Source organism: Notechis scutatus, chromosome 1 (assembly GCF_049901735.1).
Source record: "Notechis scutatus isolate UNSWTSFEM ecotype Mainland chromosome 1, rNotScu1.2, whole genome shotgun sequence".
Classification (NCBI taxonomy): domain Eukaryota; kingdom Metazoa; phylum Chordata; class Lepidosauria; order Squamata; family Elapidae; genus Notechis; species Notechis scutatus.
This window is the reverse complement of record NC_142009.1, coordinates 963850-990716: the sequence shown is the minus strand read 5'-3', so window position 1 is coordinate 990716 and position 26867 is coordinate 963850. Positions and strand designations below refer to the sequence as shown.

Genomic DNA, 26867 nt, shown 5'->3' with positions numbered 1-26867 from the left:
CTCCTGCCCCTGCTACCACCCCAATCCACCCTCCGTGGGACCCGCCCAAACTGAAACGCGAGGGAGTTTCCGCAGGGCGGGTGCACACCCGGCTTGGCTCTGCCAAAGCCTCTTCTTGGCTCCTATGGGTATGAAGCTCCCGGGGAAGCCCACGGACAGCTGTCCCCGGTGCCGCTCCAGGCCAAGAGGGCTGTGGGTGAGGCAGCCATGGGGCCCCGCTTCCGACGTGCTCAACTTCTGGTGAGTAGCCGTCCCGTCTGCTTCGTGCCGGCCCTTCGGAGTCTGCCACAAGGGCCCCGTGGCTGGAGAAGTTCTTTCGCGAGGAATCCTGGGCCTTTGGAGCGCCTCCCGCTGCTGGCCGTGACCCGGTCCAAGAGGGACTTCCCAGGTCTTGCCTCGGATCCCGGGCTGCTTTCTGGAGCTTGCTGGAGATTCGTGTTTGCTGCTGCGGCCGCTGTGCTGAGCCGTCGGCCTGGCTTCCGCAGGGCTGGGAGGGCAGTGCAGCTGCGGGAGCCCCGGGCCCGCCCGTTCAGCTGCAAGCTGTCACCGAGCGCCGCTGTACAAGCCAGAGCTGCCTCCAGAGCGGCAGCAGCAAGTGTCGCGGATGCGTCCCGTTGCGGTGCTCGCCCTTTGCCTAGAAGCGGAGACCTCGGGCTGCCGCTAATTCTGCCTTCCCCCTTCCTTGGGCGCAGAGCAATGCTAGTTCCAGCAGCCGACAGCTACCGAGAAGCAGCCCCCAACCCGCCAATTTGTTAGAGTCACGCTGTTTCTGGGTGAGGAGGCCCGTTGAGCTAAGGGGGCGAATAAGGTTAAGTCAGTCGGTCTGGGACTTGAGAAACCGAAACAGCCTGCTGTAAAAATGAAAGAAGCCCCTGGACGAGACATGGGGAGATCTATCATGGTTTCTGCACTCACAACTTCTGGATGGCGATTCGTGGCCCTTGCCAGCCCCTTGCTTCAGAATAACACAGTTGGAAGGGACCTTGGAGGTCTTGTAGTACCCCAACAGGAGCCACCCCACCATACCATTCCAGACAAGTGGCTGTTCAATGTCTTCTTAAAGGCCTCCAGTGATGGAGCACCCACAACTTCTGGTGGCAGGCTGTTCCACTGGTTAATTGTTCTCACTGTAAGGAAATTTCCCCTTGGTTGGAGGCTGGATCTCTCTTTAATGATCCTGTCCTGCTCTCTGGTGTTTTGGAAAGTAGGTTGACCCCTCAAGTTCTGCCTGGTCCCTTCCTGCGTTTCCTGCTCCCCTTTCCAAAGGGCCACAAGGCCCTTGCCCTCCCAGGAGCTGCTCTTTCTGTCCCCCCTCCCCCAATGCCCCCTTTCCCTTCTAAGGCCCCTGGGCTGGAAACGTCAGGCCACCTGTGCCGGGAGGCTAAGCCTTCTAGCAAAGCCTGGGACTTGGTGGAAGAACAAGAAGTCTGCCTCTTCTTCGGCTTTTTGCAACACTGACCCTCTCTTAAGTGCCAGTTAAATCTCGCTCTCACTTCTGTCGCCCCCGGCTCCTCCTCGTTGAGGATCTACAGGTAGCCGCAGAAGCTGAGCTGTTGTGTCCTGGGGACATTGTGGAAGGGACCCTTGCTCCACCACCAAGTTCATAAGGGAGACTCCCCTCTTATGGTATCCCTGGCGGTGGGGCTGCACGTAGGACAGCTGCTGGCCCGCTTGGCAGTGGGCCCACCCGCTTGGCTGATCTCCAGGGCATAACCGCACGGCTGTTCTGGGTGGCTGTGATGGTTGGAATCCAGCAGCCCAGGCTGCTCTTTTGTGGGTAGCAGATCCGTCAGTTTCAAACCTTTTCTTGGTGCCAATCCCCAAGCACCCCCTTTCCCTCCAAGGACTTGGCCCTAACCCCATGTGCCCGGTCCCCAAAAAGGACATCACCCATGTAATTCATCCAGCGTGCCCCCTGCCTTCGCTCAGTTGAAACCTGTTGCTTTCAGCCTATCTATGTGCTCACTCCAGGTCACTGGGGTGGCATCTAACCGGTCAAAATGTTTTTTTAGATACATAAAATAATAGCACTAACGATACCCGTAATCGATCTGTATATTGTTCACCTCTGCACTGAGAATGCCCCCCCTCTGCCAGCCACTCCCCTTAGCCCCAGAGAGAGGAACTCCCTTCCGCCTGAGCCTTTTGTTTTAGGCCAGTGGTTCTCAACCTTCCTGATGCCGCGACCCTTTAATACAGTTCCTCATGTTATGGTGACCCCCAACCATAAAATTATGGCTTGGTTCCTGAGACCATCGAAAATATGTGTCTTCCGGTGGCCTTAGGTGACCCCTGTGACCCCACAGGTTGAGAACCACTGCTTTAGGTGCTCCAGACAGCGGTAGGGCAGGTGGGGCTGACAGCCCTCGGAGACCTTGCCCCTCCATCGCTGGGGGAACTGGGAGGCTGGCCTGGGGATGCCCTCCTCAGGGGCCCTGGAATGGCAGGCTCAGGGGTCAAAAGCATTTCAGGGGGCGCCCACATTAAGGGGTATTGCCTCCCCAAAGTCAGTTGAATTTCCAAGACTTGTCTTCATCCGCTTGGCATTCCCACAGCCTGGGCTCGACAGAAGTTGTGTCGCTTCTTAAACCTAGTGGTGCACCCTTTAAATCACGGCTTGCCTTCTCCAAGGCGGGACGCAAGCAGATTGATCAGGCAGGATGATCATTCCCTGAGGCCTCCCTGAAGAAGCCACTGCCCACAAGGCCACAAGAGCTGGCCAAGGCTCGCGCCGAGTCTCCGGGGCTGCTGCCGCTGGGTGTGCTGGCAAATCCTGTGACAAAGCGGCCCCTTTGCCGGCTGCTCAGAGGGCGAAGGCTGCCAGCGCAGGTCCCTCGTGGCTGTGCTTGCCAGGGGCTCAGGCGCTGCTTGGCCCACCGGGCAGCCTTCCATCCACCTTGCCCCTGGGGGATGGTCAAGACCCGGACTGAGGTTTTCCCCTACTTTCTGGGATGCCTTTTATCTTCTCTCTCCGAAGGGCACGTTCATCTTTTGCTCCCGGTTTTTCTCCACACGGTTTCTACCCTCAGTTGGGAAGCTAGTCGGAAGGCCTCGCCAACCAGAAGGAGGCGAATAAAGCATTTGCATACCTTTGGCACTACAGTTTGGCCAGTGCACACTTTTACACTAAGCTTACAAGATATTCTTCCTTTCCTGACAAAGGTTTTGGAAATGTTCATTTCCCTCTGGTGTTTTCCCACAGGCAGCTGTCCCGCTGGAGGGTCTTGTTCCTGATTGGCCTGGTCTTTGCATGCACAGTGCAGGTGAGTCCACCCAGCCCAACCCAGAAATGCTCTCCAGAACTGGGTGACGACGAATCTCCCTTTCAGCCCACTGCCCCAGTGGTGGGGTTCAATTTTTTTTTACTACCGGTTCTGTGGGTGTGGCTAGGGGGACATGGCTAGGGGACATGGCCATGCGACCGGATGGGCGTGTTTTGTTTTTTGCTTTCTGCAGTAAACACCCCCCCCGCCCCAATTTTTGGGCCTTCTGGGCCTCAGAGAAGCCTCCTGGAGGAGGGAGTTTTTGCGCCCAGAAAGCTTCCCTGGGGCTCAGGAAGGCAGAAAACGGAGGATAGGAGGGGTATGCAGCACTCCCCTGTGCTCCATTTTGGGGCATTCGAAGCCTCCGGGAAGCCTTCTGGGGGGGGTGTTGTAGCTCCCGGAGGGCTTCCCCTGGGCTCAGGAAGGCAGGAAATGGAGCATGGGGGGGCATGCAGCCCCCCCGCCCTGGAAGGACCTGCCAGGCGGTCGATATGTCCACTGCATTTATGAGCGTCCCTTGACTGGGTCTGGGCCACCTTCGTCCCCAGAGGGCCTGGAGGGGCTACATTCTTCCTTTCTCCTTGGAGGACTCTGCAGGGCAACCCTCGAGACCCGCCTTTTCTTACTGGAGAGAAAGGCAGGCAGGCAGGCAAGGCCCAGGGGGGAAACGGGGGTATGGCCCAGAGTCTGGGGGTGCCTTTTGTGCTTCTGGAAGGGAAGGAAAGAAACGTCTTCCACGAAAGCGTTTCAGTCTCCTGGGCTTCGGTTTGAGAATCCTGGTCACCCGCAGCCCTTTTTTCTGACCTTTGAGAAGTCACGGAGGGCAGAGACGGTGCCAGGGAAGGGCTGGAGAAAGGAAATGTTGTTTCTGCCTCCAGAAAGGGAAAATAGGAGGGAGGGCTGAGGTCATCGCAGACCAATCAACTTGAGGGTCGTGCCACACAGGCCTCCAGGACAGATGCTAAGCTGTCGGTTTGTGAGTAAGCAGGAAAGAATGTGATGTGGCTTGGCAGGAGCCAGCAGGGCTCTATCAAGGATAAGTCATGTCAAAGTAGCCAGATCATTTTCCACAGAATAACCCATTCAACTGACCCGGGAATGTAGTGAACATGGTGCCCTTTGACTTCAGGAAAACATGGGACAAGTTGATCAAGGGTGATACGTTATGTGCCATCAAGTCATCGTCAACATAGATGGCTTCTGTCCCTAGCCTGGTTCCTCAGGTGCCACTCAGGTGCCACCGTGACCCCCCCCTTGCTGCTGGCTGTCCTCCTCTTCCCTTCCGCCTATCCCAGACGCTCCCTCAGGCAGCTGATGTCATGTGTCTGAGTACCATAATTCGAGCATTGCCATTTTCCCCTCAAGTAAGAACTCCCAGACTGACAAAATCTCCTAAGAAATCCTGGTAAAAAAATGACATACTCTGATTTTTGGGAAAATGCCAAGTGACTGTTAAAAGTAAAGGAATATAAAGTTGGTTTATTTGATTGAGGTTAATATATAAGTGTTGTTATTTCTTGTAATTCTTAATGGACTTTTGTTGTTGAATAGGACTGAATGACCAAGCTTTAAGAATTGGTAGGTAAGAGATGAGATGGGATATGGGAAGAAGAGTTCATTTGTGATAGGATAAGAGAAAGTTATCAAAACTGTCTTGATGAAGGGAGAATCACTTCTTTATGACTTCCCCTTTTAATGTGTGTGTGTTCATTAAAAAAATATCTCCAGTTTTTTATTTTTTACACATTTCACTTGTGTTAGTTTTTTAAATTATTTTTAATCTTTATTAATTTAAAGCTGGAGTTGGAACTCATCACTGATTTAATTTATTTGTTTTCTTGGTTTTGCTCTTGAATTTTCCTTCGTAAAGCAAAATTTTAAACATTAGCATTTTCTTAATCGTTATGAGCCTCTTTTTCCTTATCCTTTATTTTTTTCTCCCCAAGAAAATTTGGTCACTGCACTGAGAAGCCACGCTCCCTCATGGCTGCAAGAGGCCTGGGTGCAGGAAAATGCTTCTGAAAAGTGCCCACCGGTGCCAAGCAGCCAGCCAAGTGCTGGCACAGCTGATGGGCTTGGTTGGCTACCCTGATCCAGCCTGGCACATCATGATCAGTTCATGACAAGATGCAGAGCCTCATGCCAGTCAGCTGCATGCTCCGTGAGGGCTCCCCTCTGCCCGCTCCCGACAGCAGCCATCGGGTGCATTTTCCTTGGTCAGAGGAGATGGTGAAAACCCTCGAGGAGGCATCTTCACCTGCCCGTTCAGTCCACGGTGCCACAGTGATGATAATAACAAGCTGCCTCTGTGCTTGGCATCTGCAGCAGGGAAGGGGGCGAAATGCCACCGTTGCTGCCAGGGAGGACTGGGAGGGTAGGATGCACTTTACGCCGTGATCGCCCACAAGCTGTTCTGGCAGCTGTCATTCAGTGGCACAAGGGCAGTCAAAGTGCTCCTTTAGAGCCTCAGGGTTGGGTGGGGGAGGCGTCCAGTAGCCCTCCCGAAATGGAGGGGAGGGAAAGCAGGCCTGATTAATCAGGAGCTGGCATGGCCTTTCCGGACCAGGTCCCGTCTGCGCAGAGAAGGGGTTGATCCTCCCTTCCTCCCTGCCAGCCAGCAGGCAGAGCACAAGATGGGGAGTGGGGGCCACCCAGAGATGTCAGCAGAGCAGCTGTCTGCCCGCCCAGTGGACCAGAGAGGAAGCTGGCCGGGAAATGTCACCTTCACTGGATGCTAATCAGGAGAGACGAGTCCAGACAGGGACGGCCAAGGCCCCTAGCAGTCGTCCTTGAGACAGGTTCCTGGCAGGGAGCCCTGGGCAAGCTCACCACAAAGCATCCTGAGTCAGAGTCACCGCAGCAGCCTGGGCGGTTCGACCAAGAGCCTCCTCTCCCAAAGAGGGTCTCTTAAGTGGACCCACTGCCCCAGCAGCTTCAGAGAGGGCCCCCCCCGCCATTGCCAGCAGAGGGGGGAGTTAGAGAAGGCCAGGCTGCCCATTCCTGGCTAGAGCCAGGGGGAGAGAGGAGGTTGCCCTGGCCTGCGAGAGACCCCTCCTGGCTTTCCAGGCCAGGCCTGCAAGTGGGGCCTAAGGTGCCCCCTTCCCTTCTCCCACGCAGGGACCACATGGCCTCCTGAGGGCCGCCCTGTCTTGGCCCCTTCCATGTGGGGGAGTTTCCTCTTGGAGCCCCCTTCTTCCCTTGACTTCTGCCCTTGTGCCCTGGCCAGGGACAGGCCTTCTGACTCTTGAACAGCCTCCCTATTCATTCGCACACATGCACGCCGTCTGGCCCCACATCCCTCTGTCTGGCCCACATTGCCAAAGTCTAGCTGGGCACATCCTAAGAGGTTGCCTCTGGATGGCATGGAGGAGAAGACACAGTCCTGCTTCCAATTGAGAGGCAGAGAGTTGCTCAATAGGCCAAAACATGGCAAAGTCAGAAATCACACACACACACACACACACACACACACACACACACACTTTGGAGGCTGTGCTGAGTGGTACTGGGCGGCTGCCTATCTCCTCACTGGTGACTTTGCCATCTTCTTTTAAGTAGGGGAGAAACAATGGCCCACTGGACCTTGACCGGGAATCAGAGCCCCCGCACCGACACCAACCAGCCCATGGGACATGGACTCACTGGGGCAGCTGGAGTGCTTGTTCCAGTACCTGTGGGGACGGCGTCTCCTTCCGGATCCGCAGGTGCATCAGGTGAGCACACGAGACCTGTTTAGAGGGGAAAGGCCTGTCAGAATACAGTATTACAACAAGGGTAACGACAATAAGTTGGAAGGGACCTTGGAGGTCTTCTCATTCTTCCCCCTGCTCAAGCAGGAGATCCTATACCATTCTGGACAAATGGCTGTCCAGTCTCTTTTCTTAAAAACCTCCAGGGATGATGGAGCAACTACAACCTCTGAAGGGATGCTGATCTTCTAGTTAATTGTTCTCACTGTCTGGAAGTTCCTCCGTGGTTCTAGGTTGATTCTCTCCTTGATTATTTTCCTTATTTCTTGTCCTGCCTTCACGCACTTTGGGAGAATAGGTTGGCCCCCTCCTCTTTGTGGCAGCCCCTTAGATATTGGAAGAAGACTGCTATCATGTCAGCCCTGGTCTTTCTTCTCATCAAACTAGATAGACCCAGTTTCTGCAACCGTTCATCATAGGCTTTAGCCTCCAGTCCGCTAATCATCTTTGTTGATCTTCTCTACACTCTTTCCAGAATCCCAACATCTTTTTTTTTTGTATCATGGTGACCTAAACTGGACAAAGTATTCCAAATGGGGATCTGACCAGTGCAGTATTCAGCAGTACTACCACTTCATGTGACCCCGATACTCTCCCTTTGATGATGCCGCCTAGGAGTGCATCGGCAGCTGCAGCACAGTGCTGGCTTGCACTTAAGGGATTGTCCACTAGGCTAAATGGTTGAATCTGTCCATATGTTGTGAAATTAAAGAGTTTTTCATCATGTCTTCTGACTGTTCACGGATGCATTCTGCCAGTCTTCTGCCTGTTTGTCCTACCTTGTGGGCTGTTGCACTCATTACATTGTATGTTGTAAATTACTCCTGTTTTTACTTTTGGGGCTGTTGTGGCTTTTACTTAGGATATTTGTGTGTGTGTGTGTGTGTTAGTTGGCTTGTGTGTTTTCCTGATTCCATCTGGTAGTCCGTTGGTAGTTTCTGAGATGTTCTTGATGTGTGGCAGTGTTATTCCTTTTAGGGCTTGTGTTGATTGTGCTGTAGTGGGTTGAGCGATCAGCACTTTTTCAAAAATTTGCCTGGATATCCATTTTGTTGGAATATGCTATATAGATGTTCTGTTTCCTCTTTCTGCTCTTCAAGGTTGCTGCAATGAGTTTGTGCTCATCTATATGAAGTTCTTACACAGTTTTTCTTGTGGGAGGTTGGGTTGTTGCATTGGTAGTGGAGCACCTGGTTGGTAAGAGTAGTGTTTCTATATACTTGTGTTTCTAGTTTGCCATTGTAGTCTCTGTTGATCAGGATGGCCAGGAAGGGTAGTGAGTGGTTTTTTTTCTCAAATTGGACCTTTTTTATTACGGCGAAGGTGTCATCTACATATCTGATCCATGTTTTGCATTTGTGGGAGTGCTATGGCTTCTAGACATTGCCTTATAACAGGGGTGGGCAAACTACGGCCCGCGGGCCACATCCGGCCCGTTGGTCTGTCCAATCCTGCCCGCCCTGAAAAAAAATAGCTGGGCGTGGCGTATTGCCCTGTGCCGTGTGGCCCCCAAAGCTGCAAAACAGTGCGGAGCGCTCTCGGGAGTAGGAAAGAAAAGAACTTTGCAAAGGCCTCGGCTGGGGAGTTCGAAATCACCTTCGAGTGCGACCTCTCCGAAGGTGAGTCCCCGCCGATCCCCCTTTTTTCCGGGGCTTCCAGGCTGGTTTGCAGGCTGGAGCGTCTTCCTGCCGAGGAGCGGGAAGGGTTCCGCCTGGTGGGCGGGCGGGCTGCTTGAGGAGGCGACCCGGCGGTGCTCCGGCAGCAGCAACAGGCAGTTCCGCCGGGCTCCGCTCAGGTGTCCGGCTGGGGCTGTCAGGAGTTGCTACCGCCCGGCGCAGCTCCGCGCGGCTCCAGTCCCGCGTTGCCTTGGGAAGGAAAAGGCAAAACCAGGAGCCACTGAGCCTGAGCCTCCGGTGCCGCTGCTCCCATTGCAAAGCACTGCCGCGGCTCTTCCTTTTTGCCTTTCCCTTCCCCAGGCAACGCGGGACTGGAGCTGCGCGGAGCCGCGCCGGTGGTAGCAACTCCTGACTCAAGGGGCCTCCGAGGGGAGGGGAAGGAGGAGAAGAGGGGGAAGGGGGCGATTCCCAAAAAATCTTGTGCTGACCCGGCCCGTCTGTCAAATTTTAAAAGTCAATGCGGCCCCGAGCCAAAAAGTTTGCCCACCCTGCCTTATAACCTCCATTATAAGTCCTGAAAGCAGTGATCCCAGGGGGTGTGCCTTTCATTTGTTGGTATGTCCATCAAATTGGAAATATGTGGTTAGGCAGAGGTTTATGAGAGCCTGGGTGTTTTGAAAAATCAAAGGTCCAGATACAGATTGAATGAAACCTGGCTCAATAGCAGTAACTGCGAGAGGGATCTTGGACTCCAGCAATGTGCGGCAGCTGCCAAAAAAGCCGATACAATCCTAGGCTGTATTATCAGAGGGATAGAAATGAAGGGTTAATATCACTTTATAATGTCTTGGTAAATCTACTTTTGATGACCACAATATAAAAATGATGTGATTCTGGAAAGAGTGCAGAAAATGATTGGGGACTTGAAGCTAAAATACATGAAGAACAGTTACAGGAATTGGGATGTCTAATCTACTGAAAAGAAGGACTAGGGGTGACATCATAGCAGTGCTCCAATATCTAAGGGGCTATCATAGGGAAAAGGAGGGGAACCTATTCTCCCAAAATGCGTGAAGGCAGGACAAGAAGCAACGGATGGAAAGTCATCCAAGAGAGATCCAACCTAGAACGAAGGAGAAACTTCCTGACAGTGAGAAGAAGGAACCCATGGAATGGCTTGTCTTCAGAAGTTGTGAATGCTCTCACCCTGGAGGTTTTTAAAAAGAAATTGGACCATGATTTGTCTGAAATGGTATAGGGCTTCCTGCCTGAGGAGGAGGTTGGACTAGAAGACCTCCAAGATCCTGTCCGTCCAACTCTGTTCTGTTATTCTGTTTCTCTTGGGCCACAGGCTTCCTGGAGAAGAGCCCTGCCGAGCAGAGGCCAGGCAGTATCGTGTCTGTGAGCAGAAAGTGAGTACCCCCCTCTCCCCTGCTGAGCCAGTCTGGATAGGGAGCAGGTGGGCTTAACCAAGAGGCTGGAAGCCTCTTGCAGACATCAGTCATGGGGAGGTGGAGGGGGGGCAAGCAAAAAGGCACTTGGGGTCCTGGTTTGACCATAGTCCTTGGATGCTCAAGGGAACCTTTGCTGGCGTGGCCTGGGAGGAAATCCAACACTCCCATGGTCGCTGCGTGGCCATCATGGTCACCAGCAGCATGACCAACATATAAGTGCACACCCAAATTATGGAGAGACAGATCAACTGAATGCTGCCCAGAGCAGAGGTGCTATTCAGCAGGTTCTGACCAGTTCTGGAGAACCGGTAGCAGAAATTTTGACTAGTTCGGAGGACTGGCAAATGCCACCTCTGATTGGCCCCGCCCCCATCTATTATCCGCCTCCCGAGTCCCAGCTGATTGGCTGGGTCTTCTTTGGTTGCCCTGCTCAGGAGAACGGAGCTGGAAAGCAGGTTAGTGGGGTGGGGAGGGAAGGGGGATTTTGCAGTAACCTTCCCCCAGGAGTGGGGAGGGAATGGAGATTTGACAGTATCCTTCCCCTGCCATGCCCATCAAGCCACGCCCACCAAGCCATGCCATGCCCACAGAACCGGTAGTAAAACAAAATTGAATCCCACCACTGGCCCAGACCGCTTCCTCATAAATGGAGAATCCCTCCTGATTATTATGGGTCTGGAATTTTTTTCCCTTTTTATGACCCTGTAATCCCTTAATTTGGGGGTTATGCCCATCGAATACCCAAACTATATATGTACCAAATACGTTACTAGAAGAAAAAGTGAAGGGTCTAGAGGAAACTCTAACCCCTCTGAAACTCAATCCACAAAATGAGAAACCCCAAACCTTGCAAAAAGAATTTGCCCAAATTGAACATAATAATGACCAAACAACTTCTAAAAGAATTGACCTCTTAGAAGAAGAAGAAGAAGACAGATGGAAACATGTCACTCGTAGAAAAAAACACAAACCTAGTACAAAACCCCTGTCCAAACCAACCCACTCTGATGCAGCCCCACTGGTGCTAAGCAATCAATTTCATGGACTCTCACTAGAAGAAAACTTGCAGGCACATAGAAAAGAAGCACCATCAAATGTCTCTAAAAAAGTAACACCATCAAATGCTTCTGTGACAGATAGAAAAAAAACCAAACCTCCCTCGGAAAAAAAAGGCAAGTGCTGGTGAGAGGAGATTCAATTCTCAAGGGAATAGAACAAGCCACCTGTAAGACCAGACAGAGAGGTATGTTGTCTCCCTGGAGCTAAAATCAAAGATGTGGCTGAGAACCTAAATAATAAAACCCACAGTCCCCTTTCTATTACCACATGTAGGGATGAATGACACTAAAAAGGACTTGAAAACAATATTGAATGGTTATGAGCAGGTAGGCAAGAAAGTCAGGAATTTAGGTGCCCAAGTAGTTTTTTTATCTGTACTGCCAACGAAAGGACAACATCCAGTAAGAGAACAACGAATTCTAGAAGTGAACCACTGGCTAAAGGATTGGTGTTGTTAGATCGGGGTGGATCGGTTCCCAGAGAGACGTGAGACCATAGTAACTTTCAGCTCTTTATTTGTGTCCAGTTCAGTACAAGAAAACTGGAGCCGTGGCAACCCTCCATATAGGGTTTGCTCGTGGCTCGGCGGCCAATGGCAGCGCTTTGAATCTCCCGCGATCGGCTCGGCCAATCGCGGTAGATTCCCAGCGCGCCAATCACAGCCGCTGAGTCAACCAATCCGGTTGCGGTCCGTGCGGACCAATCAGGTGTCAGGGTTTGGAGTATGCTAATATAGCACAGGTGTCACCAAAAAAACTTTGGATTCCTGGACCATGGTCTGTGCTGTCTCCCTGATGGGCTTTTGGATTGTGAAGAATGTCTTTGGAAAATGACTGGCTCAACTTATCAGGAGGCCTTTAAACTAAAATTGAGGGGGGAGGGAGGCCAATCTTGAGGACGCCCAGGACCTTATTCCAAGCAAAAACCCCTAGAAAGCAAGTCAAATAATGGGGAAAGGAGGGATGGGAAGGAAGACACAAACAAACATGAAGTATAGCCAGGGTGAGACATAAAGACCTCAAGTGCCTATATACACATGTACAAAGTCTGGGGAACAAACAGGGTGAACTTGAACTACTAATACATGAAGGCAGATATGATATAATTGAAATAAACTTAGTGGGATGAAACCCATGACTGAAACATACTGATAGAAGGATACAAACTGTTCAAAAAACCCAGACCCCATAAAAGAGGAGTTGCGCTGTATGTAAACGACCACTATATCGCTACAGAAATGTATGAAACCAAAGACGAAAACATCCCAGAATTCATATGGGTCAATATAAAAGTAAAAAAAGAATGACATGGCCATGGGTGTGTACTATAGGCCAGGGGTTGCCAACCTTTTGGACCTCGGGGACCACCAAACTCATAATTTTAGATCCCAGGGACCACTAACCGGTTCTGTGGGTGTGGCCTAATTTGTGGGTGTGGCTTGGTGGTCATGTGACTGGCTGGGCATGGCTTGTATGTAAATATTATAAATATTTATATAAATATTGAATTTTTTATTAAAAAAGAGAAACCTTTACCCAAAATCAGGCAAAACAGGCAGGCAGATTGAGTTGCTCACAGAATCACAGATTCATTCAGAGATCTATCTTATCTGCCATTGGCTAGCTCAGTCTGTCACATAAAATTTGCTTGCAAGCAAACTCATAAAATTTGCTAGCAAGCAAACTCACAAAATTAACTCACAACACACCATGCATGTAAATATTGAATTTTTTATTTTAAAAAAGAGCAACTTTTAACCAAAATCAGGCAAAGCAGGCAGGCAGATTAAGTTGCTCACAGAATCACAGATTCATTCAGAGATCTATCTATCTGCCATTGGCCAGCTCAGTCTGTCACATAAAATTTGTTTTCAAGCAAACTTACAAAATTAACTCGCAACACACCATGCATGTAAATATTGAATTTTTTATAAAAAAGAGCAACTTTTACCCAAAATCAGGCAAAACAGGCAGATTGAGTTGCTCACAGAATCATTCAGTGGTCTATCTATCTGCCATCGGCTAGCTCAGTCTCTCAAATTTGCTTGCTGTGAGTCTGCACTGAATTTGCTTGCAAGCAAAACTTCAGTCCTAAGGGAGGTTCGGCTCTCCTGAGCCGAAGATCTAAAGACTACCTAGAAAGCAAGAAATTCAACCATTTCCTGCTTTCTAGCTAATCTAAATCTCCCAGCACAGCAGAACTGATGATGGTTGGAAAAAGGAAAAATAGCAATTTAGCAGGCAAGTTTACCTGGTAAGGAGTGAGTGGGCGGGGAGGGTTTCCGCGGACCATGTGGGCCACGCAGCCTTGTGTTTCTGCGCAGCCTGGATTAATTGCTTTGTGAGGGTGCTCTGAGGGTGAGATTTCTCTGCGGCCCATCAACATTTTCTCATGGCCCACCAGTTGGCCGCGGCTCATCGGTTGGCGACTGCTGCTATAGGCCACCCAATCAAGCAGAAAAATAGATATCCTTTTTGCCAACCAACTAACAAATATATGTAGGAAACACTCTACAATAGTAATGGGGGACTTCAATTACCCTGATATCAATTGGAAAACTAATTCTGCACCAAGTGAGAAATCAGATAAGTTCCTAACCAACCTAGCTGACAATTATATTGTCCAAAAGGTAGAGGAGGGAACTAGAGGGACAGCCATACTGGATTTAATTCTTACCAACAGAGAAGAAGTGATAGAGGGAGTTGAAACTGCAGGAACCTTGGATGAGAGTGACTATGTCATACTAGAATTCAACATAACACAAACACAAACCACAGAACATAATGACACCAGAGTCTTAGATTTTAAAAGAGCTGATTTTAATGAACTCAGAACTTGGAAAAGATTCCTTTGGATTAAAATCCTAAAGGGGAAAACAACTCAAGAATCTTGGGAAACTTTGAAAATTACGATCATAAAAGCCCAGACCAGCACAATTCCACTGAGAAAGGAAAACAAGAAATCCAATAAGAAACCAGCATGGCTGCACAAAGATCTCTCTGGCAAATTGAAAGAAAAAAAGGGACAAGTACGAAAAATGGAAAAAGGGGAATACAACTAAGGCAGAATATCAGCAGATAGCCAGAATCTGCAAAGATAAAGTCACGAAAGCAAAGGCTCAAAACGAACAAAGACTTGCAACAAAAGTCAAAGATAATTAAAAAAAAGTTTCTTCCAACATATAAATAACAAGAAAAAAATCAAGGAAACAGTCGGTCCACTAAAGAGAGAAGATGGCAAGGAAGTAACAGGCAACAGAGAGAAAGCAGAGCTGCTTAACCCATTCTTTGCATCAGTCTTCACGCAAAAAAATAAAAAATAAAATCCTATAGGCCAGCCTATCAAAAACATAACTGTAAATGAAATAGTAAGAGAACATCTGTTTGATCTCAATGAACACAAATCACCGGGATCTGATGGATTACATCTCAGAAAAATCAAAAAGGAGAAAAAGAATAGATGAAAAAAGAAAAAAACCAGTCCAGTTTCAAAATATAAGATCATGTGTAGAAAATCCAGCAATGAGAATAAAAAATAAAAAATATTACTTTGACATTCCTGTTTAAAATCGCCGCTTAATCCCTTCTGTCAAAACTTTTACAGATTCTTTCTTTTCCTTAGGGTGTCCTTTCAAATCTTAGAATAAAGTTCTCACCAAACCAGCACACTCTCTCTTTCCGTTCTCTTTCGTTTCGGAGCTGTCCCAACTTCAGCAGCTTTAATGGCTGCCTCTTTGCCGCTGGCAAAAAGAGCTTCTCCTGGATCTACCAGGGACTTTGCAGTATCCCTGGGATCGACAGGATGCGCTCTTCACTTTCACCGTCTCTTCGGGACAGTTGAGATCCAATTGGACCGTCCAGGAGCAAAGATATCGGCAGCGATCTCAAACCTCCAAGATCGCATGCCGTATCATCGCGACACTAGCTCCGCCCCCTGCTATCCAGGTCTCTTCTTGAAAGCCTCCAGGGATGGAGCAACCAAAACCTCTGAAGGCAAGCCGTTTCATCGACAGACTGCTCTCACTGCTGGTCATCAACGTATTTGACAGATTGACGTGTGAAGCTTGCTGTTGACTTTATTGTGTATTGCCTAACAACCATCCATTTGCAGTAACAATGGTACTGAAAAAGGTGATGAAGCAGTCCTCACATTTAACGGCCATCGCAGCGTCCATATAGCCAGTGTGGTTATGATGTGGGAGTTTGGCAGCTGGTGCTCATTTACCACACAGCTGTGTGATCGCCATCTGTGCCCTTCCCAAAGTCAATAGGAAAGCCAGGGGCAAGTTGCACTCACTGGATGTGTTGGCTCTTATGGGCGTGCCACTTATTGAATGAATGAATGAATGTCAACTCATAAAATATTTCCATGGTCTTTTTAGAGTTGCCAACAGAAAGCGAGGGGGGAGCAGTGCAGAATGAACGTTTGAGGGAAGAAGTCAACCTGGACATGTCTTTTCTTTCCATCCCGCAGTCGTGTACTAACGGTGGTCCTTTCCCTTCCTTCTCTCTCACAGGCCTGCCCAGCTGGCACTGCCCCCTTCAGGGCCATGCAGTGCGCTCTCTACAACAGCAGGCCCATCCTAGGGGGGCAGGCCCAGTACCAGTGGGTCCCCTTCCACGGAGGTGAGAGCATCGGGGAGGAGAGCCAGGCCCTCAAGGCCACTGGGGTGGGGGGCTTGGCTGTGGGTTCCTTTCCGGCTTCACTTTGGTAAGTGCTGGGCCTGATCGTGGTGACCAGCTTTCTCCAGCTCCAAAGTCAAGGCAAGGGCCATCCTGAAGGGAGGGAGCTTCATGGCTTGGAGTCCTATGCTGGGGGGGGGGTGTACCTAAAGACCCCCCTACCTCTATAAACAATGACTGGCAGACACGAATACTTCCCCCTTTTCAAGAAAAAAAGCCTCAGCGCATCATTATGAGATTAAAATGTGCTATCAATCCACTGGAAGAGATTTCCTTGGGTCCCCATGAAGGGCGTGGCTGGAGACTTCCCTCAGAGAGGAAACCCCCAGGAGGAGGCAGTGGGGAAACAGATTGATTGCCAGTGAATTGAGCAGGAGGAGTTAAACTTTCTGCTCTTGCAAATGGCCACCGAACTTCCATCGTCTAGTGATTCAAATGTGCAGGGGGGCTGGGCCCCCCAAAAGATTGTCTAGGCCAGGCTATCCCCAGCTGAGCGTGGGTTTTGTGTCTTATTTTTGTGGTTTTTGACATTGGGTCCAGTTCACATCCTACACAGCTTAGGACAAGGTATCAGCCAGTGGCTTCTCCTATAAGACCCTAGTGGCATCAGTTGATGGCGCCTCAGAGCCTTGTGAAGCTGGGGAAGGCAGGGAAGAAACCCATCCACCCTTGCCACACTCAGAAAGAAACTCACCCACCCTTGCCACACTCAGAAAGAAACCCATCCACCCTTGCCATACCCTTGCCCTTTTCGAGAAGCTGTGTTTTGGGAAACGGAGAAGACCAGGGAGAGGAGGGAGGGATTCAGCCCGTGTCTTCTGCCTTCTGCTCCTGTTTGGTTCATCTTCTGCTCTGATCGCAAACCAGATGTGGGACCCAATTTATTGGGACAAGTGTGGAGAGTCGGTGTGATGTCTGACTGGCTCAGCAAGGTTACAAATCCCACCAGAGTTGCGTTGTGAGGATGGGCGCAAGTAGTGTAGCGGAGCATTAATGGTGCCAAGACAGAACTGAAGTGCCAAAGTGGCCCCAGAAATCAGGGCTCTGCTGGGAACTCTAGATATGTGTGTGTGTTGTGTGCTTCACATACACACCATTGCCGGGATGGGAATTTGCTGAAAGGGGAGAGAGAACTTTAAAGTATTTCCTTCCACCCAAGGGGAAAGTGAGCTGGGATCCCCCAACTGTGGGCTGCCCAGGGCCGGAGGAAAGTCAGTTGCGAGGGGGCAGAGTGCACAATCTGGCCAACCCCCTGGAGCAAAGGCAGCGAGAGGGACTGAAGAACTTCAACCCTGGTCCGGCGCTGTGTGACCTTTCGGCCAAACCCCCCCCCACCAGTCAAATGATGGGGTACTTTTTGTACCACTGCCTGGCTCTCATGCCCCCTCTGCCTCCTTTGCCCCCCCAGCTGCCAACCTCTGTGACCTTAACTGCCTGGCGATTGGGCACAATTTTTACTACAGCTTTGGCCGAGTCCTGGACGGAACCCCCTGCAGCCCAGCATCGCCAGAACTCTGCATCAGTGGCCGGTGCTTGGTGAGTCAGCCGGCATCCTCGGGTGTGATGGGTTCTGCCTGTGAGCGGGAGGGGTGTGATGGAAGCAGTGCCAGAGGATTTCCCAGGAAGCACATTCCGGGGTGGGGTGGGGGCTGAGACAAGCAGCAGCCCAGCCCAGAGCTTGAATGGGGGCAGAGGAAGAGGGTTAGGAGAGCCCTCCCCAGAAACACCCCGGGGCGTATCTGTTTGGGCAGGGGCAGGGGTGCGATTCAACCAGTATAACAACCGGTTCTGTGAACACATGCTTTGCGTGTACACACGCCATGTTCTGCGCGTGTGCTCCGCGTTTAAAATAGCTAATACGTACCTTCAACGGCAGCTGAAGAAAACAGCTGAGGTGCAGCAGAACGCTGTGCCGTACGAATCAGCCGTGCTCTAACAAAAAGACACGGAGCCCGGGAAAGAGTAGGGGTGGGCGGGCAGGCCCACATGTTCGCCGGAGCGAACTGGTTTGGAGCCAGCTGATCATCGCAAGAAGGGGTTGGGCCGAACTGGGAGAATCCCACCCCTGGGCAGGGGCAGTAAAGGGTACTCTGGCAAGATGCCGTCTGTTTGGTGTGAATAAATAAAGAACTAACTTTGGCTGGATTGTTCAATGTTGTTCTTGGGCTGGCCTTGGCCCTCCCCCCTTTTGGCCAGTGGAAGGACAGGTGGCCCAGATCCTCCCATTCTCGGCCCTCATTCTCCAAGCACAGCAAGATAAAAACACAAAACTCCACACAAGGTGTGGAGGTGCATCACAAACCAAGGAGGCGCTGCAGCAACAGCAGCCTCCATGTTGACCAGGTGACTAAAGGAAAGCCGCAGGTGTTGCCATTTTCTAGAGGAGCAGAGCTCAGGAGGAAGAGCAGCCCACCCACAAAACAAGACTTCGGCTTTATGGGTGGGGGGAGGGGCGAGAAATGCCTACTCTGGGGGGGGGGGTTTCCCTGTCCCACCCCAAGACATCCCTGAGCGGCAGCTCTAGCGGTGAGTGGGGATGTAGGGCAGCCTTGCAGTGGGCTTTCTCCAGCCCCCATAACAGGTGGCGTCTCTTTCAAGCGCTTCTAATTGCCACCCTTTGTCCCATCCCTCAGAGAGCCGGCTGTGATGGGATCCTGGGCTCCGAGGCCCTGGCCGATGCCTGTGGCGTCTGTGGGGGCAGGAATGAGTCCTGTGTCTTCGTCCAGGAAGCCTTCCGGGCGACGATTTCCCGCCTCTGGTGATTGAATGTGCTGACGTGGGTGAAGCTTTGGCTTTTGGCGTTCGTCCACCCAGCCCCTTGCCTCTCCTCCCCTCCCCCTTCCCTCCCTCCCTCCCTCCCTCTCTCCCTCCCCTGCTCCTGCTCTGCTGGCTGGCTGGGGCTGTCCTGAAGGTGGGTTTTGCCCACCTGACACGCAGGGTGACCCGGGTGTCCTCTAGGAGCCCCACCTCCAGGCTTGCGGGCCGAGCACCTGACTCTCTCCTTCCAATAAGCGGAAGCCCTTCACGATGGGCAGCAGGGCACCCCGCAGATCCTTCCTGCCCATGGAGGGGGCACCAACACTCTTGGGTGGGCACCAGAGTCTCAGCATTCTTGGCGCACAAGAGTAACACAAAAGCACTCCTAAGCAACAGGCAGATGCCCCCGGGCCCACCGAGGACGAATGCGGCCTGGAGACCAAAAGCAGGACATAAACGGCTAAGAATAGTGTGATGAAGGGAGAGGCGCATTGTGAGTCTGTGAAATTCACCAAAAGGATTCGTATGGAATCAGTCTGGGTGAAACGTGTCCAGGCATCACACCTGTCTAAGGACACCACCACTGTGCAAATGACACAGTTGCAGATGTCAGACCCAAGTTCTACCATGCCTGTGTTGACCTTGTGCCCTCTTGCCCCGTCCCACCTCCTGCGCACTTCACATCCAATCTCAAAGACTCCAGCTGACAAGCGCATGCCGGGAAATAAAGTGTGTACCAAACTGGGGATGGTGTGGGTGCACAGATGAAAGTGAGGCTCCCGGGTGGTGATGCAGAGACGTTGCCGTGAACTCTGACAAGGGGAGAACCAGGGGTGCATTTTGGAAACTGAAGGAAGCCGGGGGGCGGGGGGGGGGGATGCCCTTGCTTCCTTTGGTGAAGGAAGCGGGTGAGGGAGGAGGCAGAGAAAACGTTGACGGGGCCTCTGGAACACAACGCTTTTCAGCCAGGCCAACTGCATGTCGGCACGCCGGGCAAAGGACTGGCGCTGCACCTAAGAGTAAGTCTGATGAGGGGATGCAGGCTGAACTCTTGAGAGCAGACGCCAAGGCCGGCCGTGAGGGGGCAGGCTTCCTTCATGGCGCTGTGGGGGGGGGCGGAGGAGAAAGGAAAGAGGGTGAAGGAAGAGACGGGGCCAGCCTCTCTCCCAGCAGAAAGAGATGGAAAATGGGCCCTTCCTGGGCGCTCCTCCACTCCCTGAATTCCCTGGCAGGGCCCATGGGGGGTGTCGTCAAAAGAGTTGGGTATTTTCATGCCACCATTCCTGGCATGTGTGAGGATGAGTCTAGAAGTGGCCGGAATGGCATAACTGGAAGTCAAAAACAGACAGGGGGAGGGGAGGGTGCCGTCAGGAGAACCTGAAAGAAAACTGGGAGCGGGTGACGAAACGAGGGAGGATTAAGAAGGAAACAGCGCTGAACCAGGTGCACGGAAATGGAGGGAAGAAGCCAGGAGGTCTGCATCAGGCAAACTCACGGGGCTGGGTGGGCAGAGGAGAAAAGCCACCCCTGGTAGGCAGGAAGAGCCTGACCTCTTCGGAGGGCAAGAACGGATGGTCCGATGAAAGGCTGAGAGGCTGAGAGGCTGAGAGAAGGTGGAGGGAGGGAGAGGAAGGAGGGGAGGGAAGGGGAGGGGAGGGAGAGGAAGGAGGGGAGGGAAGGGGAGGGAGGGAGAGGAAGGAGGGGAGGGAAGGGGAGGGAGGGAGGATGGAGAGGAAGGAAGCGTTGCTCTCTCGGTGCAGAACAGGACAGGAGGGCCCCCAAGAGCGGCCATGGAGGCCCCAGTCCTCCAAAAGGAAGTGGGGAGCAGCTGCAAAGGCCAGGGTGGCCCCTTCTCCAGCAGCCCTGGGAAGCCGCAGAGGGGTCTCCCCAGTGCAGGCCTCGCTTCCCTTAGGCCCCACTCCTCAGACTTCTGCCTTTCTCTGACCGGCTCCCCTCCGACTCTCCCGAACAGGTTTCTTGGGGTACAGGAACGTGACCCAGATTCCGGCCGGAGCCAGACAGATCAGGGCAATGGACAACAGCCGCAACTATCTCGGTAGGTCCGTGCTGCTTCCTCCCTGGCTGCAACTCCGGTCAGCCTTAGCATTTCCTCCTTGGGCCTCTCTCGCCACAGCCATGGCGGGGCTGGGGGGTGGACTCCCAGCAGGCAGCCTTGGAGGGAGAGTGCCAGCCGGAGGTTAAAGGTGGGCAGGGAGGGAGGGGCAATGGGCACCCAATCCTGCCAGGCCCTTCTTTTGCCCAATTCCACGATGGGGATGCAAAGCCTGAAGCCCCAGCCCCCGGGTGCCCCTCCCCAAGATAAGGCTCAGCATGCCAATGGCCTCAGGTGAGGGGACACCCTAGCGTGCCACCCCAGAGACGTTATCCACTCTTCTCCTGGGTGTGCGTGCAGGACAGCTTCTGGCTCAGGGAAAATGGCCCAAAGCAGACAAGGGTCTGTGGGCATGGGAACACAAGGCTGCCTCCACATTCAGCAGTGCCCGCTCAGTCCCAGAGAAGGGCAGGACATGTCGCCTCCCTCTCCTGGCCAGATCTTAGGAGGCTTTCCTCTCGTCAGAGGGCACTGTGGCTGGAGGTGCTCCTCCTCTCCCCGGCTCCCTGAAAGAACATAGAATAATAGAGTTGGAAGGGACCTTCAAGGTATTCTAGACCAACCCCCTGCAACAGCAGGAGACCCTGTACCATTTCAGATAAAGGATTGTCCAGTAGATAAAGGATTGACCAAAGCAGAGGGACGGTGGCTCTTGTGCCTTCTGCAACACCCCCCCCACCATTGGTTCGCTCACCCACATTCTGACCCAAAGAGCCAGCAAGGATCAAAGCCAGGGGGCCGCAGCCTTCACATTTTTGGCCGACCAGGATCTTTGTGCTGTGCCAGTCCAGCCCTTGGCACAGCAGCCCAGATGGCTGCTTCTCAAAGCAACCGAGACTTCCAAACTAAAGCCCTCCCCCCCCCCCCCCAGCTCTGCCACCTAGTTCTCCCTCCTGAGCCCACCCAGGCACCCCCAACCCTTCCTGTGCTCTCTCCCTCTGCAGCCCTGATGGAAGCAAACCAGCATTATATCCTCAACGGGGAGTGGGCCGTGGACGAGCCGGGTGCCTTCGAGGCAGCAGGCACCCAGTGGCATTACTCTCGCACAGCTGATGGGCACGAGACCCTGGAGGCAGCTGGACCCACAAGCGAGGATCTGTTTATCATGGTGAGAAGGGACCCCCCCCCCCCCAGCAAAACAGAAATGGGACAATCACTGTTTTTAGCCCCTTTGAAGGAGGCCACCTCTGGGCACTAAAAGCTGGGTGGGAGGCACAGGCCACCCAAGGACTCGTGGGCCTCACCCTAGAGATGCGGGAAACGGCACACAGTCCTGGCTTCTCCTGGTTCTCTAAACTGGAACGCAAGGAAGAAAACGGCACAGGCACAGGAGCAGCTTTGCAAGGGCAGGCAGCCGGAGGGGGGTGCAAGTATGCCTGGGCCTCTGCTAACACCCCCCTACCCCAACCCACCCCATTGCCAGGTGCTTTTTCAGGAGGAGAGCCTCAGCATAGACTACCAGTACTGGGGGCCAAGGAAGCAGACCCTCCACCATGCGCCGGGGGAGGCCCGTGCTCTGCGCCAGCCGCAGGCCAGGAAGGTAGGGGCCCAGCACCCAGAAGGCCCTGCAGACTTTTCTGAAGCCACAGCAGCGACACGCCTGTTTCACCAAGGCCCAGGAGGTGGCCAAGGAGGCGCCCCAGAAGAAGGTCACCCCAGCACCCCTGAGGACTCCTACAGTGCCAGGTAGCTCTGGGGCAGGCACGGGGTGGGGGGGAGAGCCCCCAATTATCCAGACCGTCCATTTCTGTTTCTCTGGCAGAGGCAGGAAGGGGAGCAATGGGCAGGGGAGGCATGACAGATTTCTAGGTGGAACAGCTGCCCTGTGGCCCAGCTCTGGCCCCAAAGGCCCACAGATATACAGTGGCATCCTCTAGCCCAGTGGTGCCCCCCCCCACAACTTCTTAAATGCTACTTTATTCTTTGTTAATGCCGCTCCTAAGAAACTGAACTGGGAGCCCACTGGAGTGCTCCCGAGAGAGGGTCAGGCCTTTCTTCGGGGGGGACTGCGGGGGCATTGGCTCTCTGGGCCACACTGCCACGTGCTCTTGGGGGAGAGAGAGTCCTTAGAAAGAGATGCTCATGAGTTGGCAGGCAGGTAGCCCTGTGAAGCAGAGAAGCCTTAGCTAGCAAACTCAGACTCTGAGAGAGCGGGAAGGGGGCCTTGAGGTCATCCCATCCTGCTCAAACAAACCCTTCACTCAAATCCATCCAGCGAAGGGAAGTCTGTCGCACCTTCCATGATCAAACAGCTCCTGGCCTTCCTGTAACTAAAATGCCTGTTGTGCACTTCGGGACAGGGAAGAACGTGACCCCACCGAGAACCGATGGGGACGCTTCTCCTTCCCTTCTCAAGGCAAAGCATCCCCAGTTCAGCTAGGCTTCTGCCCCCGCATTCTCTAAACAGGTTCCAGCCAGGGATGGGATCTGACTGGTATAACTACCGGTTCTATTAGCGTCACGTGCGCATGTGTGAGTCGTGCGAGTGCAATTTACAACCTGCTGAGCTGCCCGGACAACTGAGCAGCACTGTGTGCAAGTGCGCAGTGGTTGGAAAAGCCCTTTCCCCCTGCTTTTTCAACCGTAGCTGTGCTGCGCAAAGCAGCTGCAGTTGAAAAAGCAGGAAATAAAGGTCAGGTAAGAGCCCAGGCGGGCGGGTGGGCCACAACAGCATCAGACATAGAACCAGTTCTATGTCTGATGCTGTTCGGAGCAACCGGTTCTATAGAGCTGGACAGAACCGGTAGAAACCCACCCCTGGTTCCAGCCTCTAAATCCTCCTTAAGGGGGCGGGGTGCCCAGCCCGGGAATCAGGGCTCAAGGGAGGCTGGCTCTGATCCCTCCAGCCAGAGTGTCCACAGCTACCTTCGCCTTTTGCTGCCACCTTTCCAGCTCGCCATGCACTAGATTTTGGGCAAGCTGGACTGGATAGAAAATGCAGGTTTCCTTTCCGCTTGCTTGCTGGCTTGCTGGCTTTTAGACTGCCGCTCCTACAGCACCCAGATAGGAGCCTCTTCAACCTCTCTTTAAAAGACGAGAGGCCCTCCACCCCACTTCCCCAGGCAGCTGGTCCCACTGTAGAACGGCTCTGTTATTAGAAAATTCTTCTTCACGTCCAGGGAGAACCTGCCTATAATGGACAACCCAAAGGCATCTCAGGGAACTATTTCTCCCCAGCAAGGGACAGGCAGCCCAACAGGACCGCTGGACATCAGAATCGCTGCCATAGCAACCCTAGACTCAGGCACAGACCATTGATCAGAGCCATTCCCTTGACATCTTCCACTCCCTCTTTGGCTGCTCATGGGCAGGAGACTCTCCCTAACAGCCCTTTAGGCCTTCCAACAGTGCCCACTGCTCCTCTCACAGAGTCTCTGCCACTTGCCAAAAGGGGGTCCAAAGTAGGGGGATTGGAGCCTGGTGGTTATTGTTGCTTTGAGTCAGGACTGGGAGAAGATTTACCCATTGGATTTTCAGCAGCTCCTCAGTAAAACAAGAGGACAACCAACAGGTGCAATTCCGCCAGGCCCTCACCTGTGACATTGGCACTAAGGAAATCACTGAGATGTGTAGTGGAACTGCCCCCCCTCCCCAACCAGCTGGCATCATCGAAAAGGTTGCAGATCGGAGGAGTGGCAGCTTGACCAGAAACAACGGGGTGGGTCTAGGCAGTTGGAAAAGCATGCTGCCCCCCGCCCCCGTGCAATTTCCCCATGGGCTGCTGCCTTTAATCCAGGAGAAGGAGGCCCAAATGTCCTCTCCTTGCCAGCAGCAGCAGCTCAGGCCGTCTCTCCCTCCCCCCCCTCTTTCTCCTGGCCTTGCAGGACCCTGTGGGAAATGCGACCCGCGGAGAGGGAAGTCGCAACGGTTACACCACTATTGCAACAGCGACTTCGGTAGGTAGTCTTTCCCCTTGCCGGGCTGGGCTGAAGGGGAGACTGGCTGCGCAGGGGCACAGCACTCGGGTCTCCCGTGGCGCCGGCTTCCTTCCCTCAGTCAGTCCACGTTAGGATCCATTCAGGCTGCACAGAAATCCGCTTGGATGGTCCGGGAAGACGCCCGCGCTCAAAACGGCTCTTCGCTCTGCCTCATTGGCGTACCGTAGGAGCCTCAGGCAGACAGGCCGGGACTCCGGCGGTAGCGCGCGAGGAGGAACGCGCCGAGTCCGTATCCAGGGGCAGCCGGCCACTCGTGCACAAGAGGGGTGGTGGTGCAGGATGAACCGGGGAATGGGGGAGCAAGGCCGCGGGACAGTGGCACTTTGGCTCCTCTCAGCGGCTGAGCGGCGGGTGGGCTTCTTCCCTGCAGTCTTCCGAGCACGGATCCTCTCAAAGCGCTACGTCGGCTCCGAGACACGCTACGACGTGCAGGTGCAGCAGACATACCGCAACCGTTTCCCTCTGCGCTCGCGCGAGTACGTCTGGGTGCCCAACACCTGCGACTGCCCCCACCTGCTGGAGCGGCGTGAGTATCTGTTCATGGCGCGGAACCACGTCAACTTCGAGCAGACCCTCAACCGGCTCTTGCTGCAGCGCGACGGCTACGCCAGGCCCTGGTCTCCCGCGAACCTGCTGCTTCGCGAGGCAGCCCCACGTTGCCAGCCCGGCCCTCCCGCCTGAGAGCCTCCGTCTGCTCGCGGAAAGGAGCCGCGAGACCCCGCGACTGCTGAGCGCGCCACGGACCCCAGTCCGCCCCACCCGGCAGGGCAGCGCAGATGCGAGACTCTGCCGCCGGCGCCCTAGGCTTCTGAGCTGCCCGGGGACAGTGCTGGGAAATCCTGCCGCCGCCGAGGCGCATCCAAGCTGGGCGAGTCCGGGACCGAGCAGAAGGGGTCTGTTGGGTCAGCCCCGTGATTGTCCCGCGGAAGAGCCGCCGAGCCCCGGGCATCCAGTGGCCTCTGCTGTTTGGCTCCCAGCTGGACTGGGTGCGCCCCGCCCCTGCCGCCCCGTGGGTAGTCTTGCGCTGATCCCCGCGGTCTGAAGGAGAGGCCTGCCTCCGGACACTGACAGAAAGGAGGGGTTCCCACCCCTGCTAGCGATGGTATTTTTTTATTTTATTTAATAACATTGAAACTCCACCCCCCAATTTATCCATTTTTCTTTGACAGAGAGATCTTTTTAACATTTCATGCAATAATTCAACATTATCCAACATTCAGGGTGCCACAAATTCTGGCATCTCTGCGCTGAAGATGTTACCTTAATAAGTCCTGACTCAGTGTCTTTGCGGATGTACAATTTGTCCGTTTTTCTCTTGCCGGCACCACATGACCCCGTTACGTGCTAGGCTGAGGGGTCGCCCTGGTGTATGGAAACCACCTGGAGTAACTTATTTGGCACACAGTTTACATTCCAACTCGGTATGCTTAACTTTCAGATGGAGATAATTTAAGTTTAAAATAAATGTATACATAAACCATAAGTAAGAATCCAGCTTAAATGTTACTATTAAAGATGTATAAATTTATGACACAAATAAATAGGTACTCAAACCAACGACTTAAAAACATAAGCCTAAAACTGATTGTTACCTTGTTGGATAATGAAATTGTTAGGGTTTGGGAATTAACCCCTAGAAGAGTATTGCAGCAGTAGTCAAGCCAGGCAAGCCAAAGGAGAGCGGAAGGGCCCCAGAGTATACACACACTGAACACAAACACTGTTTGTAGTTTAAATAGTTTTTAATCCAGTTAGAGTTTAAGCATTGTCATTCAGTCCATTAAGTCATTCACAGTATTTCCATCCAGTAAGACTCACTAGTATAGTCCAAGTTAAGAGTCCTTGCAATATCTTTATCAGCCGATAAAGATATCTTCTCCTCCTCCGGTTTCACTCTCCAGAGAAACAAACGCTGGATATTCAGCAAACAGTAGCAAACAATAACAGTTCAGTCACAGGCACTCACAGTCAGTAATCTCAGTTAGTCACAGTAACACACAGTTACTCGCAGCAGCACACAGTTACAGTAAGCACACAGTTACAGCCAGGCAGTTACAGACAGCAAGCTTTCCAGCTTCTAATGCTTCCTTATATTGTAACTTCTAACCGCACCCTTAATCGGCTAATTGCCTGCTGCATTGTGCTTAAAGTGATAAGCACTTAAACCATGATATCTAAGTTTTATATATTTATTCACCCAAACCGTATTTGGTATCAATGTTATACCTAACATACT

At 52.7% G+C, this 26867-nt stretch overlaps 1 protein-coding gene across 1 annotated transcript; it reads left to right on the top strand.

Moving 5' to 3' along the window:
- On the top strand, positions 1-26121 carry ADAMTSL5 (ADAMTS like 5). Its single transcript, XM_026688626.2, is given in 14 exon segments — positions 1-240; positions 3203-3263; positions 6822-6976; positions 9980-10040; positions 15658-15766; positions 17232-17359; positions 18457-18567; positions 18569-18581; positions 20553-20636; positions 21638-21801; positions 22117-22314; positions 22316-22379; positions 24518-24589; positions 25002-26121. Coding segments are annotated over 14 exon segments (1647 nt in total). The 5' UTR covers positions 1-124; the 3' UTR covers positions 25313-26121.
- The last annotated feature ends 746 nt before the right edge of the window (positions 26122-26867 follow it).